This window comes from Oncorhynchus kisutch, unplaced genomic scaffold, assembly GCF_002021735.2.
Source record: "Oncorhynchus kisutch isolate 150728-3 unplaced genomic scaffold, Okis_V2 scaffold3733, whole genome shotgun sequence".
Classification (NCBI taxonomy): Eukaryota; Metazoa; Chordata; class Actinopteri; order Salmoniformes; family Salmonidae; genus Oncorhynchus; species Oncorhynchus kisutch.
Genome location: NW_022265678.1, coordinates 191,171 through 218,618, shown reverse-complemented (window position 1 = coordinate 218,618; position 27,448 = coordinate 191,171). Strand labels below are relative to the sequence as shown.

Sequence of the window (27,448 nt, the reverse complement as noted above, 5' to 3'; positions counted from 1 at the left end):
TTAGTACCTTTTACCTTAACCTAGTACCTAGTACCTAGTACTAGTACCTAGTACCTTTTACCTTAACACTTAAAATGACAGATAAATAGTAACAAATCAGTAATTAAAATGGCAGGACAAATGAAACAAGCAAGTAAAATGGTACAAAACCAAGAAGTTGATCGTAACAATCACAGAGTTCAAGACAAACAACTACCTTCTTTCTTGAGTTTATGACGTTGTTTTCTGCGAAAGTAGAACAGCACAACAACAGCTACAATGGCTGCTACAGCTGGTATTATTATACCAACAATCCACCACACGCTAGGAAACATATCGTCTGAAACAGAGAAGAACCATTATAACATTAAAACTTTACACAACATAAAAACACATATCCCCTGTATGACAGGTAGAACCATTATAACACCTGTATATCTACTGTATGACAGGTAGAACCATTATAACACCTATATATCTACTGTATGACAGGTAGAACCATTATAACACCTGTATATCTACTGTATGACAGGTAGAACCATTATAACACCTGTATATCTACTGTATGACAGGTAGAACCATTATAACACATTATAACACCTATATATCTACTGTATGACAGGTAGAACCATTATAACACATGCATATCTCCTGTATGACAGGTAGAACCATTATAACACATGCATATCTCCTGTATGACAGGTAGAACCATTATAACACATGCATATCTCATGTATGACAGGTAGAACCATTATAACACCTGTATATCTACTGTATGACAGGTAGAACCATTATAACACATTATAACACCTATATATCTACTGTATGACAGGTAGAACCATTATAACACATGCATATCTCCTGTATGACAGGTAGAACCATTATAACACATGCATATCTCCTGTATGACAGGTAGAACCATTATAACACATGCATATCTCCTGTATGACAGGTAGAACCATTATAACACCTGTATATCTACTGTATGACAGGTAGAACCATTATAACACCTGTATATCTACTGTATGACAGGTAGAACCATTATAACACATGCATATCTCCTGTATGACAGGTAGAACCATTATAACACATGCATATTTCCTGTATGACAGGTAGAACCATTATAACACCTGTATATCTACTGTATGACAGGTAGAACCATTATAACACCTATATATCTCCTGTATGACAGGTAGAACCATTATAACACCTGTATATCTACTGTATGACAGGTAGAACCATTATAACACCTGTATATCTACTGTATGACAGGTAGAACCATTATAACACATGCATATCTCCTGTATGACAGGTAGAACCATTATAACACCTGTATATCTACTGTATGACAGATAGAACCATTATAACACCTATATATCTACTGTATGACAGGTAGAACCATTATAACACATTATAACACCTATATATCTACTGTATGACAGATAGAACCCTTATAACACATTATAACACCTATATATCTACTGTATGACAGGTAGAACCATTATAACACATGCATATCTCCTGTATGACAGGTAGAACCATTATAACACATGCATATCTCCTGTATGACAGGTAGAACCATTATAACACATGCATATCTCCTGTATGACAGGTAGAACCATTATAACACCTGTATATCTACTGTATGACAGGTAGAACCATTATAACACCTGTATATCTACTGTATGACAGGTAGAACCATTATAACACCTATATATCTCCTGTATGACAGGTAGAACCATTATAACACCTGTATATCTACTGTATGACAGGTAGAACCATTACAACACCTATATATCTACTGTATGACAGGTAGATCCATTATAACACCTGTATATCTACTGTATGACAGGTAGAACCATTATAACACATTATAACACCTATATATCTACTGTATGACAGGTAGAACCATTATAACACCTGTATATCTACTGTATGACAGATAGAACCCTTATAACACATTATAACACCTATATATCTACTGTATGACAGGTAGAACCATTATAACACATTGTAACACCTATATATCTCCTGTATGACAGGTAGAACCATTATAACACCTGTATATCTACTGTATGACAGGTAGAACCATTATAACACCTATATATCTACTGTATGACAGGTAGAACCATTATAACACCTATATATCTACTGTATGACAGGTAGAACCATTATAACACCTATATATCTACTGTATGACAGGTAGAACCATTACAAAACCTATATATCTACTGTATGACAGGTAGAACCATTATAACACATTATAACACCTATATATCTACTGTATGAAAGGTAGAACCATTATAACACCTATATATCTACTGTATGACAGGTAGAACCGTTATAACACATAACACCTATATATCTACTGTATGACAGGTAGATCCATTATAACACCTATATATCTACTGTATGACAGGTAGAACCATTATAACACATTATAACACCTATATATCTACTGTATGACAGGTAGAACCATTATAACACCTATATATCTCCTGTATGACAGGTAGAACCATTATAACACCTGTATATCTACTGTATGACAGGTAGAACCATTATAACACCTATATATCTCCTGTATGACAGGTAGAACCATTATAACACCTATATATCTACTGTATGACAGGTAGAACCATTATAACACCTATATATCTACTGTATGACAGGTAGAACCATTACAACACCTATATATCTTCTGTATGACAGGTAGAACCATTATAACACCTATATATCTACTGTATGACAGGTAGATCCATTATAACACATTATAACACCTATATATCTACTGTATGACAGGTAGAACCATTATAACACCTATATATCTACTGTATGACAGGTAGAACCATTATAACACATTATAACACCTATATATCTACTGTATGACAGGTAGAACCATTATAACACCTATATATCTACTGTATGACAGATAGAACCCTTATAACACATTATAACACCTATATATCTACTGTATGACAGGTAGAACCATTATAACACATTATAACACCTATATATCTACTGTATGACAGGTAGAACCATTATAACACCTGTATATCTACTGTATGACAGATAGAACCCTTATAACACATTATAACACCTATATATCTACTGTATGACAGGTAGAACCATTATAACACCTGTATATCTACTGTATGACAGATAGAACCCTTATAACACATTATAACACCTATATATCTACTGTATGACCGGTAGAACCATTATAACACATTATAACACCTATATATCTACTGTATGACAGGTAGAACCATTATAACACCTGTATATCTACTGTATGACAGATAGAACCCTTATAACACATTATAACACCTATATATCTACTGTATGACAGGTAGAACCATAACACCTATATATCTACTGATGACAGGTAGAACCATTATAACACCTATATATCTACTGTATGACAGGTAGAACCAATATAACACATTATAACACCTATATATCTACTGTATGACAGGTAGAACCATTATAACACATTATAACACCTATATATCTACTGTATGACAGGTAGAACCATTATAACACCTGTATATCTACTGTATGACAGATAGAACCCTTATAACACATTATAACACCTATATATCTACTGTATGACAGGTAGAACCATTATAACACCTGTATATCTACTGTATGACAGATAGAACCCTTATAACACATTATAACACCTATATATCTACTGTATGACCGGTAGAACCATTATAACACATTATAACACCTATATATCTACTGTATGACAGGTAGAACCATTATAACACCTGTATATCTACTGTATGACAGATAGAACCCTTATAACACATTATAACACCTATATATCTACTGTATGACAGGTAGAACCATAACACCTATATATCTACTGATGACAGGTAGAACCATTATAACACCTATATATCTACTGTATGACAGGTAGAACCAATATAACACATTATAACACCTATATATCTACTGTATGACAGGTAGAACCATTATAACACATTATAACACCTATATATCTACTGTATGACAGGTAGAACCATTATAACACCTATATATCTACTGTATGACAGGTAGAACCATTATAACACATTATAACACCTATATATCTACTGTATGACAGGTAGAACCATTATAACACCTATATATCTACTGTATGACAGATAGAACCCTTATAACACATTATAACACCTATATATCTACTGTATGACAGGTAGAACCATTATAACACATTATAACACCTATATATCTACTGTATGACAGGTAGAACCATTATAACACCTGTATATCTACTGTATGACAGATAGAACCCTTATAACACATTATAACACCTATATATCTACTGTATGACAGGTAGAACCATTATAACACCTATATATCTACTGTATGACAGGTAGAACCATTATAACACCTATATATCTACTGTATGACAGGTAGAACCAATATAACACATTATAACACCTATATATCTACTGTATGACAGGTAGAACCATTATAACACATTATAACACCTATATATCTACTGTATGACAGGTAGAACCATTATAACACCTATATATCTTCTGTATGACAGGTAGAACCATTATAACACCTATATATCTACTGTATGACAGGTAGAACCATTATAACACCTATATATCTACTGTATGACAGATAGAACCCTTATAACACATTATAACACCTATATATCTACTGTATGACAGGTAGAACCATTATAACACCTATATATCTACTGTATGACAGGTAGAACCATTATAACACCTATATATCTACTGTATGACAGGTAGAACCAATATAACACATTATAACACCTATATATCTACTGTATGACAGGTAGAACCATTATAACACATTATAACACCTATATATCTACTGTATGACAGGAAGAACCATTATAACACCTATATATCTACTGTATGACAGGTAGAACCATTATAACACCTATATATCTACTGTATGACAGGTAGAACCATTATAACTTTCTGTCCAAAAATGATGCAGAAAAATTTATCCATGCTTTTGTCACTTCTAGGTTAGACTACTGCAATGCTCTATTTTCCGGCTACCCGGATAAAGCACTAAATAAACTTCAGTTAGTGCTAAATACGGCTGCTAGAATCCTGACTAGAACCAAAAAATTTGATCATATTACTCCAGTGCTAGCCTCTCTACACTGGCTTCCTGTCAAAGCAAGGGCAGATTTCAAGGTTTTACTGCTAACCTACAAAGCATTACATGGGCTTGCTCCTACCTATCTCTCTGATTTGGTCCTGCCGTACATACCTACACGTACGCTACGGTCACAAGACGCAGGCCTCCTAATTGTCCCTAGAATTTCTAAGCAAACAGCTGGAGGCAGGGCTTTCTCCTATAGAGCACCATTTTTATGGAACGGTCTGCCTACCCATGTCAGAGACGCAAACTCGGTCTCAACCTTTAAGTCTTTACTGAAGACTCATCTCTTCAGTGGGTCATATGATTGAGTGTAGTCTGGCCCAGGAGTGGGAAGGTGAACGGAAAGGCTCTGGAGCAACGAACCGCCCTTGCTGTCTCTGCCTGGCCGGTTCCCCTCTTTCCACTGGGATTCTCTGCCTCTAACCCTATTACAGGGGCTGAGTCACTGGCTTGCTGGGGCTCTCTCATGCCGTCCCTGGAGGGGGTGCGTCACCTGAGTGGGTTGATTCACTGTTGTGGTCATCCTGTCTGGGTTGGCGCCCCCCCCTTGGGTTGTGCCGTGGCGGAGATCTTTGTGGGCTATACTCAGCCTTGTCTCAGGATGGTAAGTTGGTGGTTGAAGATATCCCTCTAGTGGTGTGGGGGCTGTGCTTTGGCAAAGTGGGTGGGGTTATATCCTTCCTGTTTGGCCCTGTCCGGGGGTGTCCTCGGATGGGGCCACAGTGTCTCCTGACCCCTCCTGTCTCAGCCTCCAGTATTTATGCTGCAGTAGTTTATGTGTCGGGGGGCTGGGGTCAGTTTGTTATATCTGGAGTACTTCTCCTGTCCTATTCGGTGTCCTGTGTGAATCTAAGTGTGCGTTCTCTAATTCTCTCCTTCTCTCTTTCTTTCTCTCTCTCGGAGGACCTGAGCCCTAGGACCATGCCCCAGGACTACCTGACATGATGACTCCTTGCTGTCCCCAGTCCACCTGGCCATGCTGCTGCTCCAGTTTCAACTTCCACCTGACTGTGCTGCTGCTCCAGTTTCAACTGTTCTGCCTTATTATTATTCGACCATGCTGGTCATTTATGAACATTTGAACATCTTGGCCATGTTCTGTTATAATCTCCAGCCGGCACAGCCAGAAGAGGACTGGCCACCCCACATAGCCTGGTTCCTCTCTAGGTTTCTTCCTAGGTATTGGCCTTTCTAGGGAGTTTTTCCTAGCCACCGTGCTTCTACACCTGCATTGCTTGCTGTTTGGGGTTTTAGGCTGGGTTTCTGTACAGCACTTTGAGATATCAGCTGATGTACGAAGGGCTATATAAATACATTTGATTTGATTTGATTTATAACACCTATATATCTACTGTATGACAGGTAGAACCATTACAATACCTATATATCTACTGTATGACAGGGAGAACCATTATAACTCCTATATATCTACTGTATGACAGGTAGAACCATTATAACACCTATATATCTACTGTATGACAGGTAGAACCATTATAAGACCTATATATCTACTGTATGACAGGTAGAACCATTATAACACATTATAACACGTATATATCTACTGTATGACAGGTAGAACCATTATAACACCTATATATCTACTGTATGACAGGTAGAACCATTATAACACCTATATATCTACTGTATGACAGGTAGAACCATTATAACACATTATAACACCTATAAATCTACTGTATGACAGGTAGAACCATTATAACACCTATATATCTACTGTATGACAGGTGGAACCATTATAACACCTGTATATCTACTGTATGACAGGTAGAACCATTATAACACATTATAACACCTATATATCTACTGTATGACAGGTAGAACCATTATAACACCTATATATCTACTGTATGACAGGTAGAACCATTATAACACATTATAACACCTATATATCTACTGTATGACAGGTAGAACCATTATGACACATTATAACACCTATATATCTACTGTATGACAGGTAGAACCATTATAACACCTATATATCTACTGTATGACAGGTAGAACCATTATAACACATTATAACACCTATAAATCTACTGTATGACAGGGAGTAAATTATAATGTATAACATAATACAACTCAAAACAGCTTAGACCATCAAGGTCATCCAATTGGAAACCCGATCTTTTCCACTAGTCTATCTAAAGAAAAGGTCTCAGGTACGTGGATTAACCAATGAAAACCTCACCTGGGACATGAATCTGTGTCTCCCTTGTCTGGTTGATCTGCGGCTGTACAACTCTACAGGTGAACCTGTTGTTGTCAGTGTTCCGGATGGTGACATATCGTCTCACGGTGTAGCGACCCTCAGGGTTAATCTCGGTCTCTGTTGAGTTGCTTGTCTCAGTGGGTTCAGTAGCAGAGAGGACGTTTCCATGACTGTCCAACCACTCAAGCTCAGGCTGTGGGTACCAGCCTCCGGTGTCACACTTCAGGACCACCCCCCAGTCTTTGGTTCCATTAATAGAGATCACTGGCTGAGATACAGCACCTACACAGATACAAGATAAAACAGAGATCACTGGCTGAGATACAGCACCTACACAGATACAAGATAAAAACAGACACAATCATTTCCCCTTTCAGCTTATAGAGCTATGATTGTACTCAGAAACCTCTGAACACTTGTCTACTCCAGTATTTATGATTTACCAACTATGAGTGGAATGGTTGTTTCCCTAGTCAGTATTGGAATGAAGCACTTGTAGTCTCCAGCATCAGAGAGAGTAACTCCGGTCAGTTTTAAGGAGACATTGCTGTTCTTCAGTTCTTCTTTAAACAGTGTTGTTCTTCCCCTGTAGGACGGAAGCTGTTCACCGTTGGAGTCTCGACCTTCACGGTAAAGATGGACCCTTTGAGTTTTCAGGTCAGATCTTGTCCACTCCACCATCATGTCCACAGCACTGACGTTGGGTTCCAGGTAACATGGTAGTATGACGTCGTCACCAGCCAAGGCAACGACTGGATCAGCTGAACCGACAAGTTGAATCTGAGACGACCCTGGAGAAAAAAACAAAATGACACGGTGAATGAAATACTTGAATTTTCTCCTTATGTGCGCCCTCTACTGACAAGAGTCTTAGCTACCGCTAGCATGCTAACGTTAGCTAATGTTTTTATAACTAACCCGAGAGTGTCACGACTTCCGCCGAAGTCCCTCTCCTTGTTCGGGCGGCGTTCGACGTCACCAGCTTTCTAGCTTATCGCCGATCCACTTTTCATTTTCCATTTGTTTTGTCTTTTGTTTTCTACACACCTGGTTTCTATTCCCCAATTACATGTTCATTATTTAACCCTCTGTTTCCCCCATGTTGGTGTGCGTGTTTGTATATAATGTTCAGGTCGTTACTGGTTGGCTGGTATTGTTTGTATATAATGTTCAGGTCGTTGTTGGCGGTTATTGTTTGTATATAATGTTCAGGTCGTTGTTGGCTGGTATTGTTTGTATATAATGTTCAGGTCGTTGTTGGCTGGTATTGTTTGTATATAATGTTCAGGTCGTTGTTGGCTGGTATTGTTTGTATATAATGTCCAGGTCGTTGTTGGCTGGTATTGTTTGTATATAATGTTCAGGTCGTTGTTGGCGGTTATTGTTTGTATATAATGTCCAGGTCGTTACTGGTTGGCTGGTATTGTTTGTATATAATGTTCAGGTCGTTGTTGGCTGGTATTGTTTGTATATAATGTTCAGGTCGTTACTGGTTGGCTGGTATTGTTTGTATATAATGTTCAGGTCGTTGTTGGCTGGTATTGTTTGTATATAATGTTCAGGTCGTGGTTGGCTGGTATTGTTTGTATATAATGTTCAGGTCGTTACTTGTTGGCTGGTATTGTTTGTATATATTGTTCAGGTCGTTACTGGTTGGCTGGTATTGTTTGTATATAATGTTCAGGTCGTTACTTGTTGGCTGGTATTGTTTGTATATAATGTTCAGGTCGTTACTTGTTGGCTGGTATTGTTTGTATATAATGTCCAGGTCGTTACTTGTTGGCTGGTATTGTTTGTATATAATGTTCAGGTCGTTGTTGGCTGGTATTGTTTGTATATAATGTTCAGGTCGTTACTTGTTGGCTGGTATTGTTTGTATATAAGTCCAGGTCGTTACTGGTTGGCTGGTATTGTTTGTATATAATGTCCAGGTCGTTAATTGTTGGCTGGTATTGTTTGTATATAATGTTCAGGTCGTTGTTGGCGGTTATTGTTTGTATATAATGTTCAGGTCGTTGTTGGCTGGTATTGTTTGTATATAATGTTCAGGTCGTTACTTGTTGGCTGGTATTGTTTGTATATATTGTTCAGGTCGTTGTTGGCTGGTATTGTTTGTATATAATGTTCAGGTCGTTGTTGGCTGGTATTGTTTGTATATAATGTTCAGGTCGTTACTTGTTGGCTGGTATTGTTTGTATATAATGTTCAGGTCGTTACTTGTTGGCTGGTATTGTTTGTATATAATGTTCAGGTCGTTGTTGGCTGGTATTGTTTGTATATAATGTTCAGGTCGTTACTTGTTGGCTGGTATTGTTTGTATATAATGTTCAGGTCGTTGTTGCCTGGTATTGTTTGTATATAATGTTCAGGTCGTTGTTGGCTGGTATTGTTTGTATATAATGTCCAGGTCGTTACTGGTTGGCTGGTATTGTTTGTATATATTGTTCAGGTCGTTACTTGTTGGCTGGTATTGTTTGTATATATTGTTCAGGTCGTTACTTGTTGGCTGGTATTGTTTGTATATAATGTTCAGGTCGTTGTTGGCTGGTATTGTTTGTATATATTGTTCAGGTCGTTGTTGGCTGGTATTGTTTGTATATATTGTTCAGGTCGTTGTTGGCTGGTATTGTTTGTATATAATGTTCAGGTCGTTGTTGGCTGGTATTGTTTGTATATAATGTTCAGGTCGTTACTTGTTGGCTGGTATTGTTTGTATATAATGTTCAGGTCGTTACTTGTTGGCTGGTATTGTTTGTATATAATGTTCAGGTCGTTACTTGTTGGCTGGTATTGTTTGTATATAATGTTCAGGTCGTTACTTGTTGGCTGGTATTGTTTGTATATATTGTTCAGGTCGTTACTTGTTGGCTGGTATTGTTTGTATATAATGTTCAGGTCGTTACTGGTTGGCTGGTATTGTTTGTATATAATGTTCAGGTCGTTACTTGTTGGCTGGTATTGTTTGTATATAATGTTCAGGTCGTTGTTGGCTGGTATTGTTTGTATATAATGTTCAGGTCGTTGTTGGCTGGTATTGTTTGTATATAATGTTCAGGTCGTTACTTGTTGGCTGGTATTGTTTGTATATAATGTTCAGGTCGTTACTGTTTGGCTGGTATTGTTTGTATATAATGTTCAGGTCGTTGTTGCCTGGTATTGTTTGTATATAATGTTCAGGTCGTTGTTGGCTGGTATTGTTTGTATATAATGTTCAGGTCGTTACTTGTTGGCTGGTATTGTTTGTATATAATGTTCAGGTCGTTGTTGGTTGGCTGGTATTGTTTGTATATATCGTTCAGGTCGTTGTTGGCTGGTATTGTTTGTATATAATGTTCAGGTCGTTACTGGTTGGCTGGTATTGTTTGTATATATTGTTCAGGTCGTTGTTGGCTGTTATTGTTTGTATATAATGTTCAGGTCGTTACTTGTTGTCTGGTATTGTTTGTATATAATGTTCAGGTCGTTGCTGGTTGGCTGGTATTGTTTGTATATAATGTTCAGGTCGTTACTTGTTGGCTGGTATTGTTTGTATATAATGTTCAGGTCGTTGTTGGCTGGTATTGTTTGTATATAATGTTCAGGTCGTTACTTGTTGGCTGGTATTGTTTGTATATATCGTTCAGGTCGTTGTTGGCTGGTATTGTTTGTATATAATGTTCAGGTCGTTACTTGTTGGCTGGTATTGTTTGTATATAATGTTCAGGTCGTTACTGGTTGGCTGGTATTGTTTGTATATAATGTTCAGGTCGTTACTTGTTGGCTGGTATTGTTTGTATATATTGTTCAGGTCGTTGTTGGCTGGTATTGTTTGTATATAATGTTCAGGTCGTTGTTGGCTGGTATTGTTTGTATATAATGTTCAGGTCGTTACTTGTTGGCTGGTATTGTTTGTATATAATGTTCAGGTCGTTACTTGTTGGCTGGTATTGTTTGTATATAATGTTCAGGTCGTTGTTGGCTGGTATTGTTTGTATATAATGTTCAGGTCGTTACTTGTTGGCTGGTATTGTTTGTATATAATGTTCAGGTCGTTGTTGCCTGGTATTGTTTGTATATAATGTTCAGGTCGTTGTTGGCTGGTATTGTTTGTATATAATGTCCAGGTCGTTACTGGTTGGCTGGTATTGTTTGTATATATTGTTCAGGTCGTTACTTGTTGGCTGGTATTGTTTGTATATATTGTTCAGGTCGTTACTTGTTGGCTGGTATTGTTTGTATATAATGTTCAGGTCGTTGTTGGCTGGTATTGTTTGTATATAATGTTCAGGTCGTTGTTGGCTGGTATTGTTTGTATATATTGTTCAGGTCGTTGTTGGCTGGTATTGTTTGTATATATTGTTCAGGTCGTTGTTGGCTGGTATTGTTTGTATATAATGTTCAGGTCGTTGTTGGCTGGTATTGTTTGTATATAATGTTCAGGTCGTTACTTGTTGGCTGGTATTGTTTGTATATAATGTTCAGGTCGTTACTTGTTGGCTGGTATTGTTTGTATATAATGTTCAGGTCGTTACTTGTTGGCTGGTATTGTTTGTATATAATGTTCAGGTCGTTACTTGTTGGCTGGTATTGTTTGTATATATTGTTCAGGTCGTTACTTGTTGGCTGGTATTGTTTGTATATAATGTTCAGGTCGTTACTGGTTGGCTGGTATTGTTTGTATATAATGTTCAGGTCGTTACTTGTTGGCTGGTATTGTTTGTATATAATGTTCAGGTCGTTGTTGGCTGGTATTGTTTGTATATAATGTTCAGGTCGTTGTTGGCTGGTATTGTTTGTATATAATGTTCAGGTCGTTACTTGTTGGCTGGTATTGTTTGTATATAATGTTCAGGTCGTTACTGTTTGGCTGGTATTGTTTGTATATAATGTTCAGGTCGTTGTTGCCTGGTATTGTTTGTATATAATGTTCAGGTCGTTGTTGGCTGGTATTGTTTGTATATAATGTTCAGGTCGTTACTTGTTGGCTGGTATTGTTTGTATATAATGTTCAGGTCGTTGTTGGTTGGCTGGTATTGTTTGTATATATCGTTCAGGTCGTTGTTGGCTGGTATTGTTTGTATATAATGTTCAGGTCGTTACTGGTTGGCTGGTATTGTTTGTATATATTGTTCAGGTCGTTGTTGGCTGTTATTGTTTGTATATAATGTTCAGGTCGTTACTTGTTGTCTGGTATTGTTTGTATATAATGTTCAGGTCGTTGCTGGTTGGCTGGTATTGTTTGTATATAATGTTCAGGTCGTTACTTGTTGGCTGGTATTGTTTGTATATAATGTTCAGGTCGTTGTTGGCTGGTATTGTTTGTATATAATGTTCAGGTCGTTACTTGTTGGCTGGTATTGTTTGTATATATCGTTCAGGTCGTTGTTGGCTGGTATTGTTTGTATATAATGTTCAGGTCGTTACTTGTTGGCTGGTATTGTTTGTATATAATGTTCAGGTCGTTACTGGTTGGCTGGTATTGTTTGTATATAATGTTCAGGTCGTTGTTGGCTGGTATTGTTTGTATATAATGTTCAGGTCGTTGTTGGCTGGTATTGTTTGTATATAATGTTCAGGTCGTTGTTGGCTGGTATTGTTTGTATATAATGTTCAGGTCGTTACTTGTTGGCTGGTATTGTTTGTATATAATGTTCAGGTCGTTACTTGTTGGCTGGTATTGTTTGTATATAATGTTCAGGTCGTTGTTGGCTGGTATTGTTTGTATATAATGTTCAGGTCGTTACTTGTTGGCTGGTATTGTTTGTATATAATGTTCAGGTCGTTGTTGGCTGGTATTGTTTGTATATAATGTTCAGGTCGTTACTGGTTGGCTGGTATTGTTTGTATATATTGTTCAGGTCGTTGTTGGCTGGTATTGTTTGTTTATAATGTTCAGGTCGTTGTTGGCTGGTATTGTTTGTATATATCGTTCAGGTCGTTACTTGTTGGCTGGTATTGTTTGTATATAATGTTCAGGTCGTTACTGGTTGGCTGGTATTGTTTGTATATAATGTCCAGGTCGTTACTGGTTGGCTGGTATTGTTTGTATATATTGTTCAGGTCGTTGTTGGCTGGTATTGTTTGTTTATAATGTTCAGGTCGTTGTTGGCTGGTATTGTTTGTATATATCGTTCAGGTCGTTGTTGGCTGGTATTGTTTGCCGGGTTTGTTGCTACGCCCGTTATTTATGAGTGACCGGTTATTTCACGCACCTTTAGTATTTGTTTTATCCTGGTGATGTTCGTGGAATAAATGACCTGACTATACTGATCTCTGCTCTCCTGCTGCCTGATTCCATGCGCCAGTTACCCACAGCCTGACGAAGATAGACCACAGCCTGTTGTTTCCAATGGGAGAAAATTTATAATTGTGGGCAGAACAAGCAAGGAGGTAGGCAGAGCCAAAAATCGTGCTAGTGAGATCCTATTGGCTCGTTCTAGCATTTATTTGCATATTTTCGTGTGCGTGTGCGCATTAACTCAATTCGCCGTTGCACTCCTTATCAATTTTTTAAAACTTTGGCAAAGGGTAAAGTCACAAAAAAAGGGTAAAGTCACAAAAAAAACAGTCTACTCTGACGTTGATAATGTATTTTAGGCTTTTAAGCTCCGATTTAACTATCTATGTATCTCATCTGGTTTCGGCGTGAGAAAATTTGTGAAGTCGAAAAAATGTCCACGAGAATTTATGCACTCGTGGATGTGGCACCCAGAAATAAAAGATTTGTCGGGGATTAGGAGCCCAAAAGAAAAACACAAACCGCTTCAGCAACAGGCTGGTTTCCACTTGGTTTAATGACTGTATGTCTGTTTTGATACTAGAACATGAAAACTGCATTTTTGTTACTTTCAGTATTTCTGTGAAAATGTTTCTCACGTCGTCTACTAATTGACAGAGGATCAAGTCTGCCGATGTCCCCTTATAACGCGAGCACACAGTGTCAAAAACTGAATTTAAAAATATTTGGCTAAGGTGTATGTAAACTTCCGACTTCAACTGTAACTACCTCATCTATCACCAGTATCACTGATATGGTTATTTATATTGTTCTTGTATTCCTCTTTCTCTACTGGCATTGTTGTTCTTGTTTTAATATATGGACACGTTCTGTTTTTTGTTACTACTATGCCAGTAACCATTTCACTGTACAGTTTACACCTCCTGTATCCTGCACATGTGACAAATAAACGTGTATTTGATTTGATATAGTGTGTGTTTACCAGAGATGGTAATGTGAAGAACAACATGACCTGCACCAAAGTCAGGATATTGACCAAGGACTAGATAAAGTGTGTTTTAACCTGGAGTTTTTCCTTATTGTAGTCTACTACTTTCACCACTTTTAGTCTTAATCTTTGGTTGTTTACTACACTACTCCCTCTGTTTAGCACATGGCCTCACATGTGAATCCTTAAAGAGATGGGTGGGGCTAATGGCTTAAGAGGGTGTGAACGTAGCTGAATGGGTGGGGCTAAGGCTTAAGAGGGTGTGAACATTGCTGAATGGGTGGGGCTAAGGCTTAAGAGGGTGTGAACGTTGCTGAATGAGTGTAGACAAAGAAGAGCTCCCCAGTAGGTGCTCCAAAACATTCAAGCGCCATTTTCTCAGAAGTAGAGTTACAAGTTTATCAACATTCAAAGCAGAATGACTTTCCCCATTGTTCCTTAACTGCAGTGTATGAAATACAATTTTGTAGCTCTGAGTCTCTGCTTTTCATTTTAACTAATGTAAAAACACCATTTAAAATGTTGCTACATATGACTGAAAAGCGGTGCTGGGTCACGATTGGTCAGGAGCCCATAAAACAGCCCTCGTTTCCTTCAGGCACCATTCTAAATTCAAACTGTAACACAAGATGTGGAATGAGTCAAAGGGTATGAATACTATCTTAAGGATCTGGCAACCAAGCACAAATGATCATTGTGGCCTTTTATCGTCTAGACGTTGAAGTAAAAACCTCCAGGCTTCCTTAGTTAAAAGAAAAAACTGTTTGGAAAGACACATCCTGTGGAATAAGGCATACGTCTCTAGTGATAGTATAGCTGTCTCTCTCCCCCCTATTCAAACGTTCCTGGTCAATTCATTTGATAATAATAATGTTGACTATGTTTTTAGGAAAGGAGAAATATGTCTGAGTTGGAAAAGGATAAATATGTCTGAGTTGGAAAAGGATAAATATGTCTGAGTTGGAAAAGGATAAATATGTCTGAGTTGGAAAAGGATAAATATGTCTGAGTTGCGCTGGTGGCTCTGATTGATGTTTCCTTTTAGGGTGTGTCTGTGTATGTCTGTGTGTGTCTGTGTGTGTCTGTCTGTGTGTGTGTCTGTGTCTGTGTGTGTCTGTGTGTGTCTGTGTCTGTGTGTGTCTGTGTCTGTGTCTGTGTCTGTGTGTGTCTGTGTGTATCTGTCTGTGTGTGTCTGTGTCTGGTCGAAACCGGATGTAGTTCGATTTCCATCTTAAGTGGAGGTCCAATTCACAAACGTTGGACCCCTCTTGACCCTCGATTTAGCTCGAGGGAGCGAGTGAACAACTTTGACCCACAATTCAATGCAAACTGTAGTCACGTGTTAAACTCTCCGCGATGTGTCAAATGTAACCAAAAAGGCTGTATTTTCAGCATCTAAGAGAAAAGTATGAAGCTAGCTTGCTAAAATACACATACAGTGGGGAGAACAAGTATTTGATACACTGCCGATTTTGCAAGTTTTCCTACTTACAAGGCATATAGAGGTCTGTACACTTCAACTGTGAGAGACGGAATCTAAAACAAAAATCCAGAAAATCATATTGTAGGATTTTTAATAAATTTTTTAAATTTGCAGTAATTCATTTGCATTTTATTGCACCGATTCCGGTCTGGCCTAAATGTATTACTTGGTGCTCGGGCCAATTGGGGCATTGACTCTCTGGCAGATGAAAGCATGGACTGCTTTCCATAATTAACATTTCATTATTTATTTATCCATATTTTCTCATTGTTTCTGTGCTCAAAACATTAAATTACCATTTAAATAAAAATATTTTAGAGTACTGTTTAACATCTTATGACTGAGGCAGAATTGAGTAGCTTGGATGAATAAGGTGCCCAGAGTAAACTGCCTGCTACTCTGTCCCAGATGGCAGTGTTGAGTAGCTTGGATGAATAAGGTGCCCAGATGTGTCCAGAGTAAACTGCCTGCTACTCAGTCCCAGAAGCTAAGATATGCATAGTATTAGTACATTTGGATAGAAAACACACTGACGTTTCTAAAACTGATTGAATGATGTCTGTGAGTATAACAGAACTCATATGGCAGGCGAAAACCTGTGGGAAATCTGAGGTTTGTAGTTTTTCAACTCATTGCCTATCCAATATAGTGTCTATGGGGTCATATTGCACTTCCTAAGGCTTCCACTATATGTCAACAGTCTTTAGAACCTTGTTTGATGCTTCTACTGTGAAGTGGGGGCGAATGAGAGGGGATTGAATCAGAGATCTGGCAGCCATTAGCTGACCACACGTGTTCATTTGAAAGTTAGCTTGCTTTCCATTGCATTTCTACAGACAAAGGAATTATCCAATTGGAACATTATTGAAGATTTATGATAAAAACATCCAAAAGATTGATTCTATACTTCATTTGACATGTTTCTACGGACTGTAATGTAACTTTTTTTACTTTTCGTCTGCTCGTCTGCTCGCACGTCATGAATTTGGATTACTGGGCTAAAATACAATGAATGAACAAAAAAGAGGTGTTTGGACATAAATGATGGACTTTATCGAACAAATCAAACATTTATGTGGAACTGGGATTCCTGGGAGTGCATTCTGATGAAGATCAAAGGTAAGTGAATATTTATAATGCTATTACTGACTTCTGTTGACTACACAACATGGCAGATATCTGTTTGGCTGTTTTGGTCTCTGAGTGCTGTACTCAGAATATTGCCTGGTAAGGTTTTTCGGTAAAGCTTTTTTGAAATCTGACACAGCGGTTGCATTAAGTAGAAGTTTATCTGAAGTTTCATGCATATGTCACGTTTTGACCATAGTTCTTGTGTGTTTTCCTCGTTTTAGTGTTGGTCAGGACGGGAGCTGGATGGGCATTCTATGTTGTGTGTCTAGTTTGTCTGTTTCTGTGTTTGGGCCTGATATAGTTCTCAATCAGAGGCAGGTGTTAGACATTGTCTCTGATTGGGAACCATATTTAGGTAGCTTGTTTTGTGTTGGGGTTTGTGGGTGATAATTTCCGTGTCTGTGTTTGTTTCACCACACAGGACTGTTTCAGTTTTCACATTTATTGTTTTGTATATTTGTAGTGTTCTCGGTATTCGTCTTTATTAAAGATGTTTAACACTCTTCCCACTCTTCCTTCCCAGGAAGAAAGCTGTTACAGCATAACAGTTGTATCTTTTAACAATGTTTGTTATGAGTATTTCTGTAAATTGATGTGGTTCTGCAAAATCACTGGATGTTTTGGAAATACTGAACATAACGCATAATACAGAGATTTTTTTTATATAAATATGAACTTTATCGAACAAAACATACATGTATTGTGTAACATGAAGTCCCATGAGTGTCATCTGATGAAGATCATCAAAGGTTAGTGATTCATTTATCTCTATTTCTGCTTTTTGTGACTCCTCACTTTGGCTGGAAAAATGGCTGTGTTTTTCTGTGACTAGGCACTCACCTAACATAATTGCATGGTTTGCTTTCGTCGTAAAGCCTTTTTGAAATCAGACACTGTGGTGGGATTAACAAGAAGTGTATCTTTAAAATCTTTAAAATGGTGTAAAATACTTGTATGTTTGAGGAATTTGAATGAGATTTAATGAGATTTCTGTTGTTTGAATTTGGCGCCCTGCACTTTCACTGGCTGTTGTCATATCGATCCTGTTAGCGGGATCTCAGACAAAACAGGTTTAAGTAGTAATTTTGTATTTTGATACTTTGTGCAAGGCAATTGATAAGCATTAAAAACTTTGTGTATGGGGGCTCCCGGGTGGCGCAGCGGTCTAAGACACTGCATCGCAGTGCAAACTGCGTTGCTACAGATGCTGGGTACCTGGGCCGGCCGCGACCGGGAGACCCATGAGGCAATGACCCTACCGATGAGTCAACAGGGTCAATGGAAGCTCTGAGGGGTCAATGGAGCTCTGAAGCTCTGAGGGTCTTGACAGGTTCCTGAATAATACAGCAACACCGGAGGAATCTAAAACAAAACATCTTTAGGTGTTACAGGGACCTTGTAAAGTGATCAGAATTCCTTATAACTGAGTAAAAGACCCGCTGCATTTACCAGTTGGCTCCAATAGGATATTATTTCACAACCAATATTCTGAAAACAAAGAAGTATTTTAATACAATATGTCCCGATTACTTCATATAAAATATCTGTGTGGAGAAATCTGTGTTTATAAATTAAGGACCACGACAAGAAAACCTGCAGATGGAAAGCAGGGACTTTGTCAATATTATAATGTAAGAAAGGCCCCCAAAAGTAGAGAAGACATGATGAGGAATACAATTCCACATAGAAGTCTTCTGAGGAATTGTTTTATCCACTTGATCTTAAAAGTATTATTTACAATGCAGCCCACCATAAGTGTTCATTACAACAGTTTTCCTATAATGTATTCAGCCCACCATAAGTGTTCATTACAACAGTTTTCCTATAATGTATTCAGCCCACCATAAGTGTTCATTACAACAGTTTTCCTATAATGTATTCAGCCCACCATAAGTGTTCATTACAACAGTTTTCCTATAATGTATTCAGCCCACCATAAGTGTTCATTACAACAGTTTTCCTATAATGTATTCAGCCCACCATAAGTGTTCATTACAACAGTTTTCCTATAATGTATTCAGCCCACCATAAGTGTTCATTACAACAGTTTTCCTATAATGTATTCAGCCCACCATAAGTGTTCATTACAACAGTTTTCCTATAATGTATTCAGCCCACCATAAGTGTTCATTACAACAGTTTTCCTATAATGTATTCAGCCCACCATAAGTGTTCATTACAACAGTTTTCCTATAATGTATTCAGCCCACCATAAGTGTTCATTACAACAGTTTTCCTATAATGTATTCAGCCCACCATAAGTGTTCATTACAACAGTTTTCCTATAATGGAACGGGTTTCTCCACAGACAGTTGAAAAGCATCTGATCTATCTCCTTGCTTATTTTACCATCAAGATATAAAGATAGAGGGGCATATGTTAGTCTAGAGATAGCCTTGGTTATTAGGACTCTACCTTTTAAAGATAAGTCCCTCTGTAGCCCCATTGATTTAGCTTCTTCTGTTTTTTTTAATAAGAGGGTTAAAATGTATTAAGCATCTAGACTTCTGATCCTTGGTAATGGTTATGCATAAATATGTAAGTTCTAATCCATCTCTATTATCCAGTTGATTTTAATCTCCCTCTATTATCCAGTTGATTTAATCCATCTCTATTATCCAGTTGATTTTAATCCATCTCTATTATCCAGTTGATTTTAATCTCCCTCTATTATCCAGTTGATTATAATCTCCCTCTATTATCCAGTTGATTTAATCCATCTCTATTATCCAGTTGATTTTAATCTCCCTCTATTATCCAGTTGATTTAATCTATCTCTATTATCCAGTTGATTATAATCTCCCTCTATTATCCAGTTGATTTTAATCTCCCTCTATTATCCAGTTGATTATAATCTCCCTCTATTATCCAGTTGATTTAATCCATCTCTATTATCCAGTTGATTTAATCCATCTCTATTATCCAGTTGATTTAATCCATCTCTATTATCCAGTTGATTTTAATCCATCTCTATTATCCAGTTGATTTTAATCCATCTCTATTATCCAGTTGATTTAATCCATCTCTATTATCCAGTTGATTATAATCTCCCTCTATAATCAAGTTGATTTAATCCATCTCTATTATCCAGTTGATTTTAATCTCCCTCTATTATCCAGTTGATTTTAATCTCCCTCTATTATCCAGTTGATTTAATCCATCTCTATTATCCAGTTGATTATAATCTCCCTCTATTATCCAGTTGATTTTAATCTCCCTCTATTATCCAGTTGATTTAATCCATCTCTATTATCCAGTTGATTTTAATCTCCCTCTATTATCCAGTTGATTTTAATCCATCTCTTTATCCAGTTGATTTAATCTCCCTCTATTATCCAGTTGATTATAATCTCCCTCTATTATCCAGTTGATTTAACCCATCTCTATTATCCAGTTGATTATAATCTCCCTCTATTATCCAGTTGATTTTAATCTCCCTCTATTATCCAGTTGATTTAATCCATCTCTATTATCCAGTTGATTTAATCCATCTCTATTATCCAGTTGATTTTAATCTCCCTCTATTATCCAGTTGATTTAATCCATCTCTATTATCCAGTTGATTTAATCCATCTCTATTATCCAGTTGATTATAATCTCCCTCTATTATCCAGTTGATTATAATCCACCTCTATTATCCAGTTGATTATAATCCATCTCTATTATCCAGTTGATTATAATCTTCCTCTATTATCCAGTTGATTTAATCTCCCTCTATTATCCAGTTGATTTAATCCATCTCTATTATCCAGTTGATTTAATCCATCTCTATTATCCAGTTGATTATAATCTCCCTCTATTATCCAGTTGATTTAACCCATCTCTATTATCCAGTTGATTATAATCTCCCTCTATTATCCAGTTGATTTTAATCTCCCTCTATTATCCAGTTGATTTAATCCATCTCTATTATCCAGTTGATTTAATCCATCTCTATTGTCCAGTTGATTTTAATCTCCCTCTATTATCCAGTTGATTTAATCCATCTCTATTATCCAGTTGATTATAATCTCCCTCTATTATCCAGTTGATTTTAATCTCCCTCTATTATCCAGTTGATTTAATCCATCTCTATTATCCAGTTGATTTAATCCATCTCTATTATCCAGTTGATTTGAATCCATCTCTATTATCCAGTTGATTTAATCCATCTCTATTATCCAGTTGATTTTAATCCATCTCTATTATCCAGTTGATTTAATCCATCTCTATTATCCAGTTGATTATAATCTCCCTCTATTATCCAGTTGATTTAATTCATCTCTATTATCCAGTTGATTTAATCTCCCTCTATTATCCAGTTGATTATAATCTCCCTCTATTATCCAGTTGATTTAACCCATCTCTATTATCCAGTTGATTATAATCTTCCTCTATTATCCAGTTGATTTAATCTCCCTCTATTATCCAGTTGATTTAATCCATCTCTATTATCCAGTTGATTTAATCCATCTCTATTATCCAGTTGATTTAATCCATCTCTATTATCCAGTTGATTTTTATCTCCCTCTATTATCCAGTTGATTTAATCCATCTCTATTATCCAGTTGATTTAATCCATCTCTATTATCAAGTTGATTTAATCCATCTCTATTATCCAGTTGATTTTAATCTCCCTCTATTATCCAGTTGATTTTAAACTCCCTCTATTATCCAGTTGATTTAATCCATCTCTATTATCCAGTTGATTATAATCTCCCTCTATGATCCAGTTGATTTTAATCTCCCTCTATTATCCAGTTGATTTAATCCATCTCTATTATCCAGTCGATTTTAATCTCCCTCTATTATCCAGTTGATTTTAATCCATCTCTATTATCCAGTTGATTTAATCTCCCTCTATTATCCAGTTGATTATAATCTCCCTCTATTATCCAGTTGATTTAACCCATCTCTATTATCCAGTTGATTATAATCTCCCTCTATTATCCAGTTGATTTAATCCATCTCTATTATCCAGTTGATTTAATCCATCTCTATTGTCCAGTTGATTTTAATCTCCCTCTATTATCCAGTTGATTTAATCCATCTCTATTATCCAGTTGATTTAATCCATCTCTATTATCCAGTTGATTATAATCTCCGTCTTTTATCCAGTTGATTATAATCCACCTCTATTATCCAGTTGATTATAATCCATCTCTATTATCCAGTTGATTATAATCTTCCTCTATTATCCAGTTGATTTATTCTCCCTCTATTATCCAGTTGATTTAATCCATCTCTATTATCCAGTTGATTTTAATCTCCCTCTATTATCCAGTTGATTTAATCCATCTCTATTATCCAGTTGATTTAATCCATCTCTATTATCCAGTTGATTTGAATCCATCTCTATTATCCAGTTGATTATAATCCATCTCTATTATCCAGTTGATTTAATCCATCTCTATTATCCAGTTGATTTGAATCCATCTCTATTATCCAGTTGATTATAATCCATCTCTATTATCCAGTTGATTTAATCCATCTCTATTATCCAGTTGATTTAATCCATCTCTATTATCCAGTTGATTTTAATCCATCTCTATTATCCAGTTGATTTAATCCATCTCTATTATCCAGTTGATTATAATCTCCCTCTATTATCCAGTTGATTTTAATCCATCTCTATTATCCAGTTGATTTTAATCTCCCTCTATTATCCAGTTGATTATAATCTCCCTCTATTATCCAGTTGATTTAATCCATCTCTATTATCCAGTTGATTTTAATCTCCCTCTATTATCCAGTTGATTTTAATCTCCCTCTATTATCCAGTTGATTTAATCCATCTCTATTATCCAGTTGATTATAATCTCCCTCTATTATCCAGTTGATTATAATCTCCCTCTATTATCCAGTTGATTATAATCCACCTCTATTATCCAGTTGATTATAATCCATCTCTATTATCCAGTAGATTATAATCTTCCTCTATTATCCAGTTGATTTAATCTCCCTCTATTATCCAGTTGATTTAATCCATCTCTATTATACAGTTGATTTAATCCATCTCTATTATCCAGTTGATTTAATCCATCTCTATTATCCAGTTGATTTTAATCTCCCTCTATTATCCAGTTGATTTAATCCATCTCTATTATCCAGTTGATTTAATCCATCTCTATTATCCAGTTGATTTAATCCATCTCTATTATCCAGTTGATTTTAATCCATCTCTATTATCCAGTTGATTTAATCCATCTCTATTATCCAGTTGATTATAATCTCCCTCTATTATCCAGTTGATTTAATTCATCTCTATTATCCAGTTGATTTAATCTCCCTCTATTATCCAGTTGATTATAATCTCCCTCTATTATCCAGTTGATTTAACCCATCTCTATTATCCAGTTGATTATAATCTTCCTCTATTATCCAGTTGATTTAATCTCCCTCTATTATCCAGTTGATTTAATCCATCTCTATTATCCAGTTGATTTAATCCATCTCTATTATCCAGTTGATTTAATCCATCTCTATTATCCAGTTGATTTTTATCTCCCTCTATTATCCAGTTGATTTAATCCATCTCTATTATCCAGTTGATTTAATCCATCTCTATTATCAAGTTGATTTAATCCATCTCTATTATCCAGTTGATTTTAATCTCCCTCTATTATCCAGTTGATTTTAAACTCCCTCTATTATCCAGTTGATTTAATCCATCTCTATTATCCAGTTGATTATAATCTCCCTCTATGATCCAGTTGATTTTAATCTCCCTCTATTATCCAGTTGATTTAATCCATCTCTATTATCCAGTCGATTTTAATCTCCCTCTATTATCCAGTTGATTTTAATCCATCTCTATTATCCAGTTGATTTAATCTCCCTCTATTATCCAGTTGATTATAATCTCCCTCTATTATCCAGTTGATTTAACCCATCTCTATTATCCAGTTGATTATAATCTCCCTCTATTATCCAGTTGATTTAATCCATCTCTATTATCCAGTTGATTTAATCCATCTCTATTGTCCAGTTGATTTTAATCTCCCTCTATTATCCAGTTGATTTAATCCATCTCTATTATCCAGTTGATTTAATCCATCTCTATTATCCAGTTGATTATAATCTCCCTCTTTTATCCAGTTGATTATAATCCACCTCTATTATCCAGTTGATTATAATCCATCTCTATTATCCAGTTGATTATAATCTTCCTCTATTATCCAGTTGATTTATTCTCCCTCTATTATCCAGTTGATTTAATCCATCTCTATTATCCAGTTGATTTTAATCTCCCTCTATTATCCAGTTGATTTAATCCATCTCTATTATCCAGTTGATTTAATCCATCTCTATTATCCAGTTGATTTGAATCCATCTCTATTATCCAGTTGATTATAATCCATCTCTATTATCCAGTTGATTTAATCCATCTCTATTATCCAGTTGATTTGAATCCATCTCTATTATCCAGTTGATTATAATCCATCTCTATTATCCAGTTGATTTAATCCATCTCTATTATCCAGTTGATTTAATCCATCTCTATTATCCAGTTGATTTTAATCCATCTCTATTATCCAGTTGATTTAATCCATCTCTATTATCCAGTTGATTATAATCTCCCTCTATTATCCAGTTGATTTTAATCCATCTCTATTATCCAGTTGATTTTAATCTCCCTCTATTATCCAGTTGATTATAATCTCCCTCTATTATCCAGTTGATTTAATCCATCTCTATTATCCAGTTGATTTTAATCTCCCTCTATTATCCAGTTGATTTTAATCTCCCTCTATTATCCAGTTGATTTAATCCATCTCTATTATCCAGTTGATTATAATCTCCCTCTATTATCCAGTTGATTATAATCTCCCTCTATTATCCAGTTGATTATAATCCACCTCTATTATCCAGTTGATTATAATCCATCTCTATTATCCAGTAGATTATAATCTTCCTCTATTATCCAGTTGATTTAATCTCCCTCTATTATCCAGTTGATTTAATCCATCTCTATTATACAGTTGATTTAATCCATCTCTATTATCCAGTTGATTTAATCCATCTCTATTATCCAGTTGATTTTAATCTCCCTCTATTATCCAGTTGATTTAATCCATCTCTATTATCCAGTTGATTTAATCCATCTCTATTATCCAGTTGATTTGAATCCATCTCTATTATCCAGTTGATTATAATCCATCTCTATTATCCAGTTGATTTGAATCCATCTCTATTATCCAGTTGATTTTGTAACTCCATCAGTTCCATCTTCTCCTCCCCCGAGAGGCTGGCTGGGGACCTCTGAGAACGGGGCGTTACCTTAATGGTCACCTGTTCCTCCTCAGCTCTTCTGGTTTTAGCAAGATCTCAAATTTAAAGAGCTCCCAGTTCAAAGGGGTCACAGAGTGTAGAATATTACCACCAAAGGGGTCACAGAGTGTAGAATATTACCACCAGAGGGGTCACAGAGTGTAGAATATTACCACCAGAGGTATTTTTCATTCAACACCAGCAGAGCGTTCAGATCCATGGGAAAGACAACTATCGTTGCCCCACTGTGACCTCCAGAAGTTGGCCTCAGACGAAATTGAGTGAGACTTGAAAAAGAAAAGCAAACATCTGTTCGAAATTGTTTAGCAAATAAAAATAAGGCCTTGTGCTTGTGACATAGTTTCGTATCCCCCCCAAGCATTAAGAGAAACTATAGACAAAGACAAAACAACAAAGATTATATAAAAGGAATAGCTGTAGGAGCAGTGAATGTAAGGAAACGAGATCTGTACCATTTAAGTCAATTTAAAGTGAAAATAGCTCATTCCATCAACTCTGAGCTAGACGTTATCCGGCTTTTGAAATTCAACTGAACAGAAAATTATGTTCAAGACCAAACCAAGGGTTCTCTGTCGTAAGAGAGACCAAAAACGCTCTTTAGTGTAATCAGGAACTATTCTGAGAAATAAAATACAAAATAATAATTTAAATTTAAGGGTACCTAATATTTTAAGTGCATATGAAAACTGATCACCCAAAAAAATGTTTTACAAATACACGTTCCTAAGACCTTTTCTCACTTGGAAATATGTTAATACCTAAATAGAGCAATAAACGTGTACAGTCAGAGCAGACCTGTAACACAGCATCTTAGTTACTGTATACATAAAAAATACTACTTTTCAGTCTTCTTCGTAAATTTGTAAACAGAATAGGCCTTCTCCTTCCTCCCTCCCCTTGCAAGTGTAAACTCGTCATCAGAAGTGAGGGTGTGTCTGTTAAGTGTTTGGAAAGTAACCAAGGTTTGTTGTCAACGACATCGACATCGCATTTGAATGGTCTCCAGACATGACGCTGGACAGAGTATTTACTTACGTTGTGAGCGTAAGGAAATCAAAAACATGTCGTTCTGTCTTTTTGACGATGGGGCCGAAAATCAACGGGAGTGTTTGATTTAAGGGTACCTAATATTTTAAGTGCATATGAAAACTGATCACCCAAAAAAATGTTTTACAAATACACGTTCCTAAGACCTTTTCTCACTTGGAAATATGTTAATACCTAAATAGAGCAATAAACGTGTACAGTCAGAGCAGACCTGTAACACAGCATCTTAGTTACTGTATACATAAAAAATACTACTTTTCAGTCTTCTTCGTAAATTTGTAAACAGAATAGGCCTTCTCCTTCCTCCTTCCTCCCTCCCCTTGCAAGTGTAAACTCGTCATCAGAAGTGAGGGTGTGTCTGTTAAGTGTTTGGAAAGTAACCAAGGTTTGTTGTCAACGACACCTGTCGCATTTGAATGGTCTCCAGACATGACGCTGGACAGAGTATTTACTTACGTTGTGAGCGTAAGGAAATCAAAAACATGTCGTTCTGTCTTTTTGACGATGGGGCCGAAAATCAACGGGAGTGTTTAATAAAAACAAGTGCTGGTTTTAATACAATTTCTATGGTATCGGAATTAAAAACTATAATTAAAGTTTAAACCTACCTGTTGCTCTCAATGAAAGCCCGATGCACAGAATAATTCCCCCGAAACAACAAGCTGCTGACGTCTTCATTTCACATGTTTTTTATAGTTTTTTATATATTGTTGCTAAAAGCTGTTTGTAATAGGAAAATAAAACTGAGTTCCGGTCAGTAAACCCGGGAAAAAAAGCCCAAAAGCCTCATAGGAACATAATCTCGGACAAACATAACAATTAAATGCGACACAAACGTGTTCAAGCAAGAACGGCAAGTAGAAGAGTGAAACAAAAAGTTCCTTTCACTTTGTTTCACAGTGAGTTTAGTTGGTTGTGGAAGTACGGAGAAAGAGAGCCAGCTAG

At 36.4% G+C, this 27,448-nt stretch overlaps 1 protein-coding gene across 6 annotated transcripts in view; it reads right to left on the bottom strand.

Moving 5' to 3' along the window:
* The window catches only part of LOC116371838 (eukaryotic translation initiation factor 3 subunit A-like), a 105,415-nt gene extending 78,019 nt beyond the window's left edge, over nucleotides 1-27,396 (bottom strand). For 5 of the 6 annotated variants that reach the window (XR_004209038.1, XR_004209035.1, XR_004209037.1 and 2 more), the window contains exons 1-4: nucleotides 27,112-27,396; nucleotides 7,810-8,157; nucleotides 7,346-7,648; nucleotides 197-319 (exon numbers count right to left, since the gene is read on the bottom strand). Coding sequence is in view for 2 of the 6 variants with exons in the window: in XM_031820903.1 (XP_031676763.1) it covers nucleotides 197-319; nucleotides 7,346-7,648; nucleotides 7,810-8,157; nucleotides 27,112-27,181 (844 nt within the window). In the remaining 4 variants the exon portion in view is untranslated. The remainder of the gene's footprint in view (nucleotides 1-196; nucleotides 320-7,345; nucleotides 7,649-7,809; nucleotides 8,158-27,111) is intronic. The other variant, XM_031820904.1, reaches the window with a different exon arrangement.
* Between the last annotated feature and the right edge of the window lie 52 nt (nucleotides 27,397-27,448).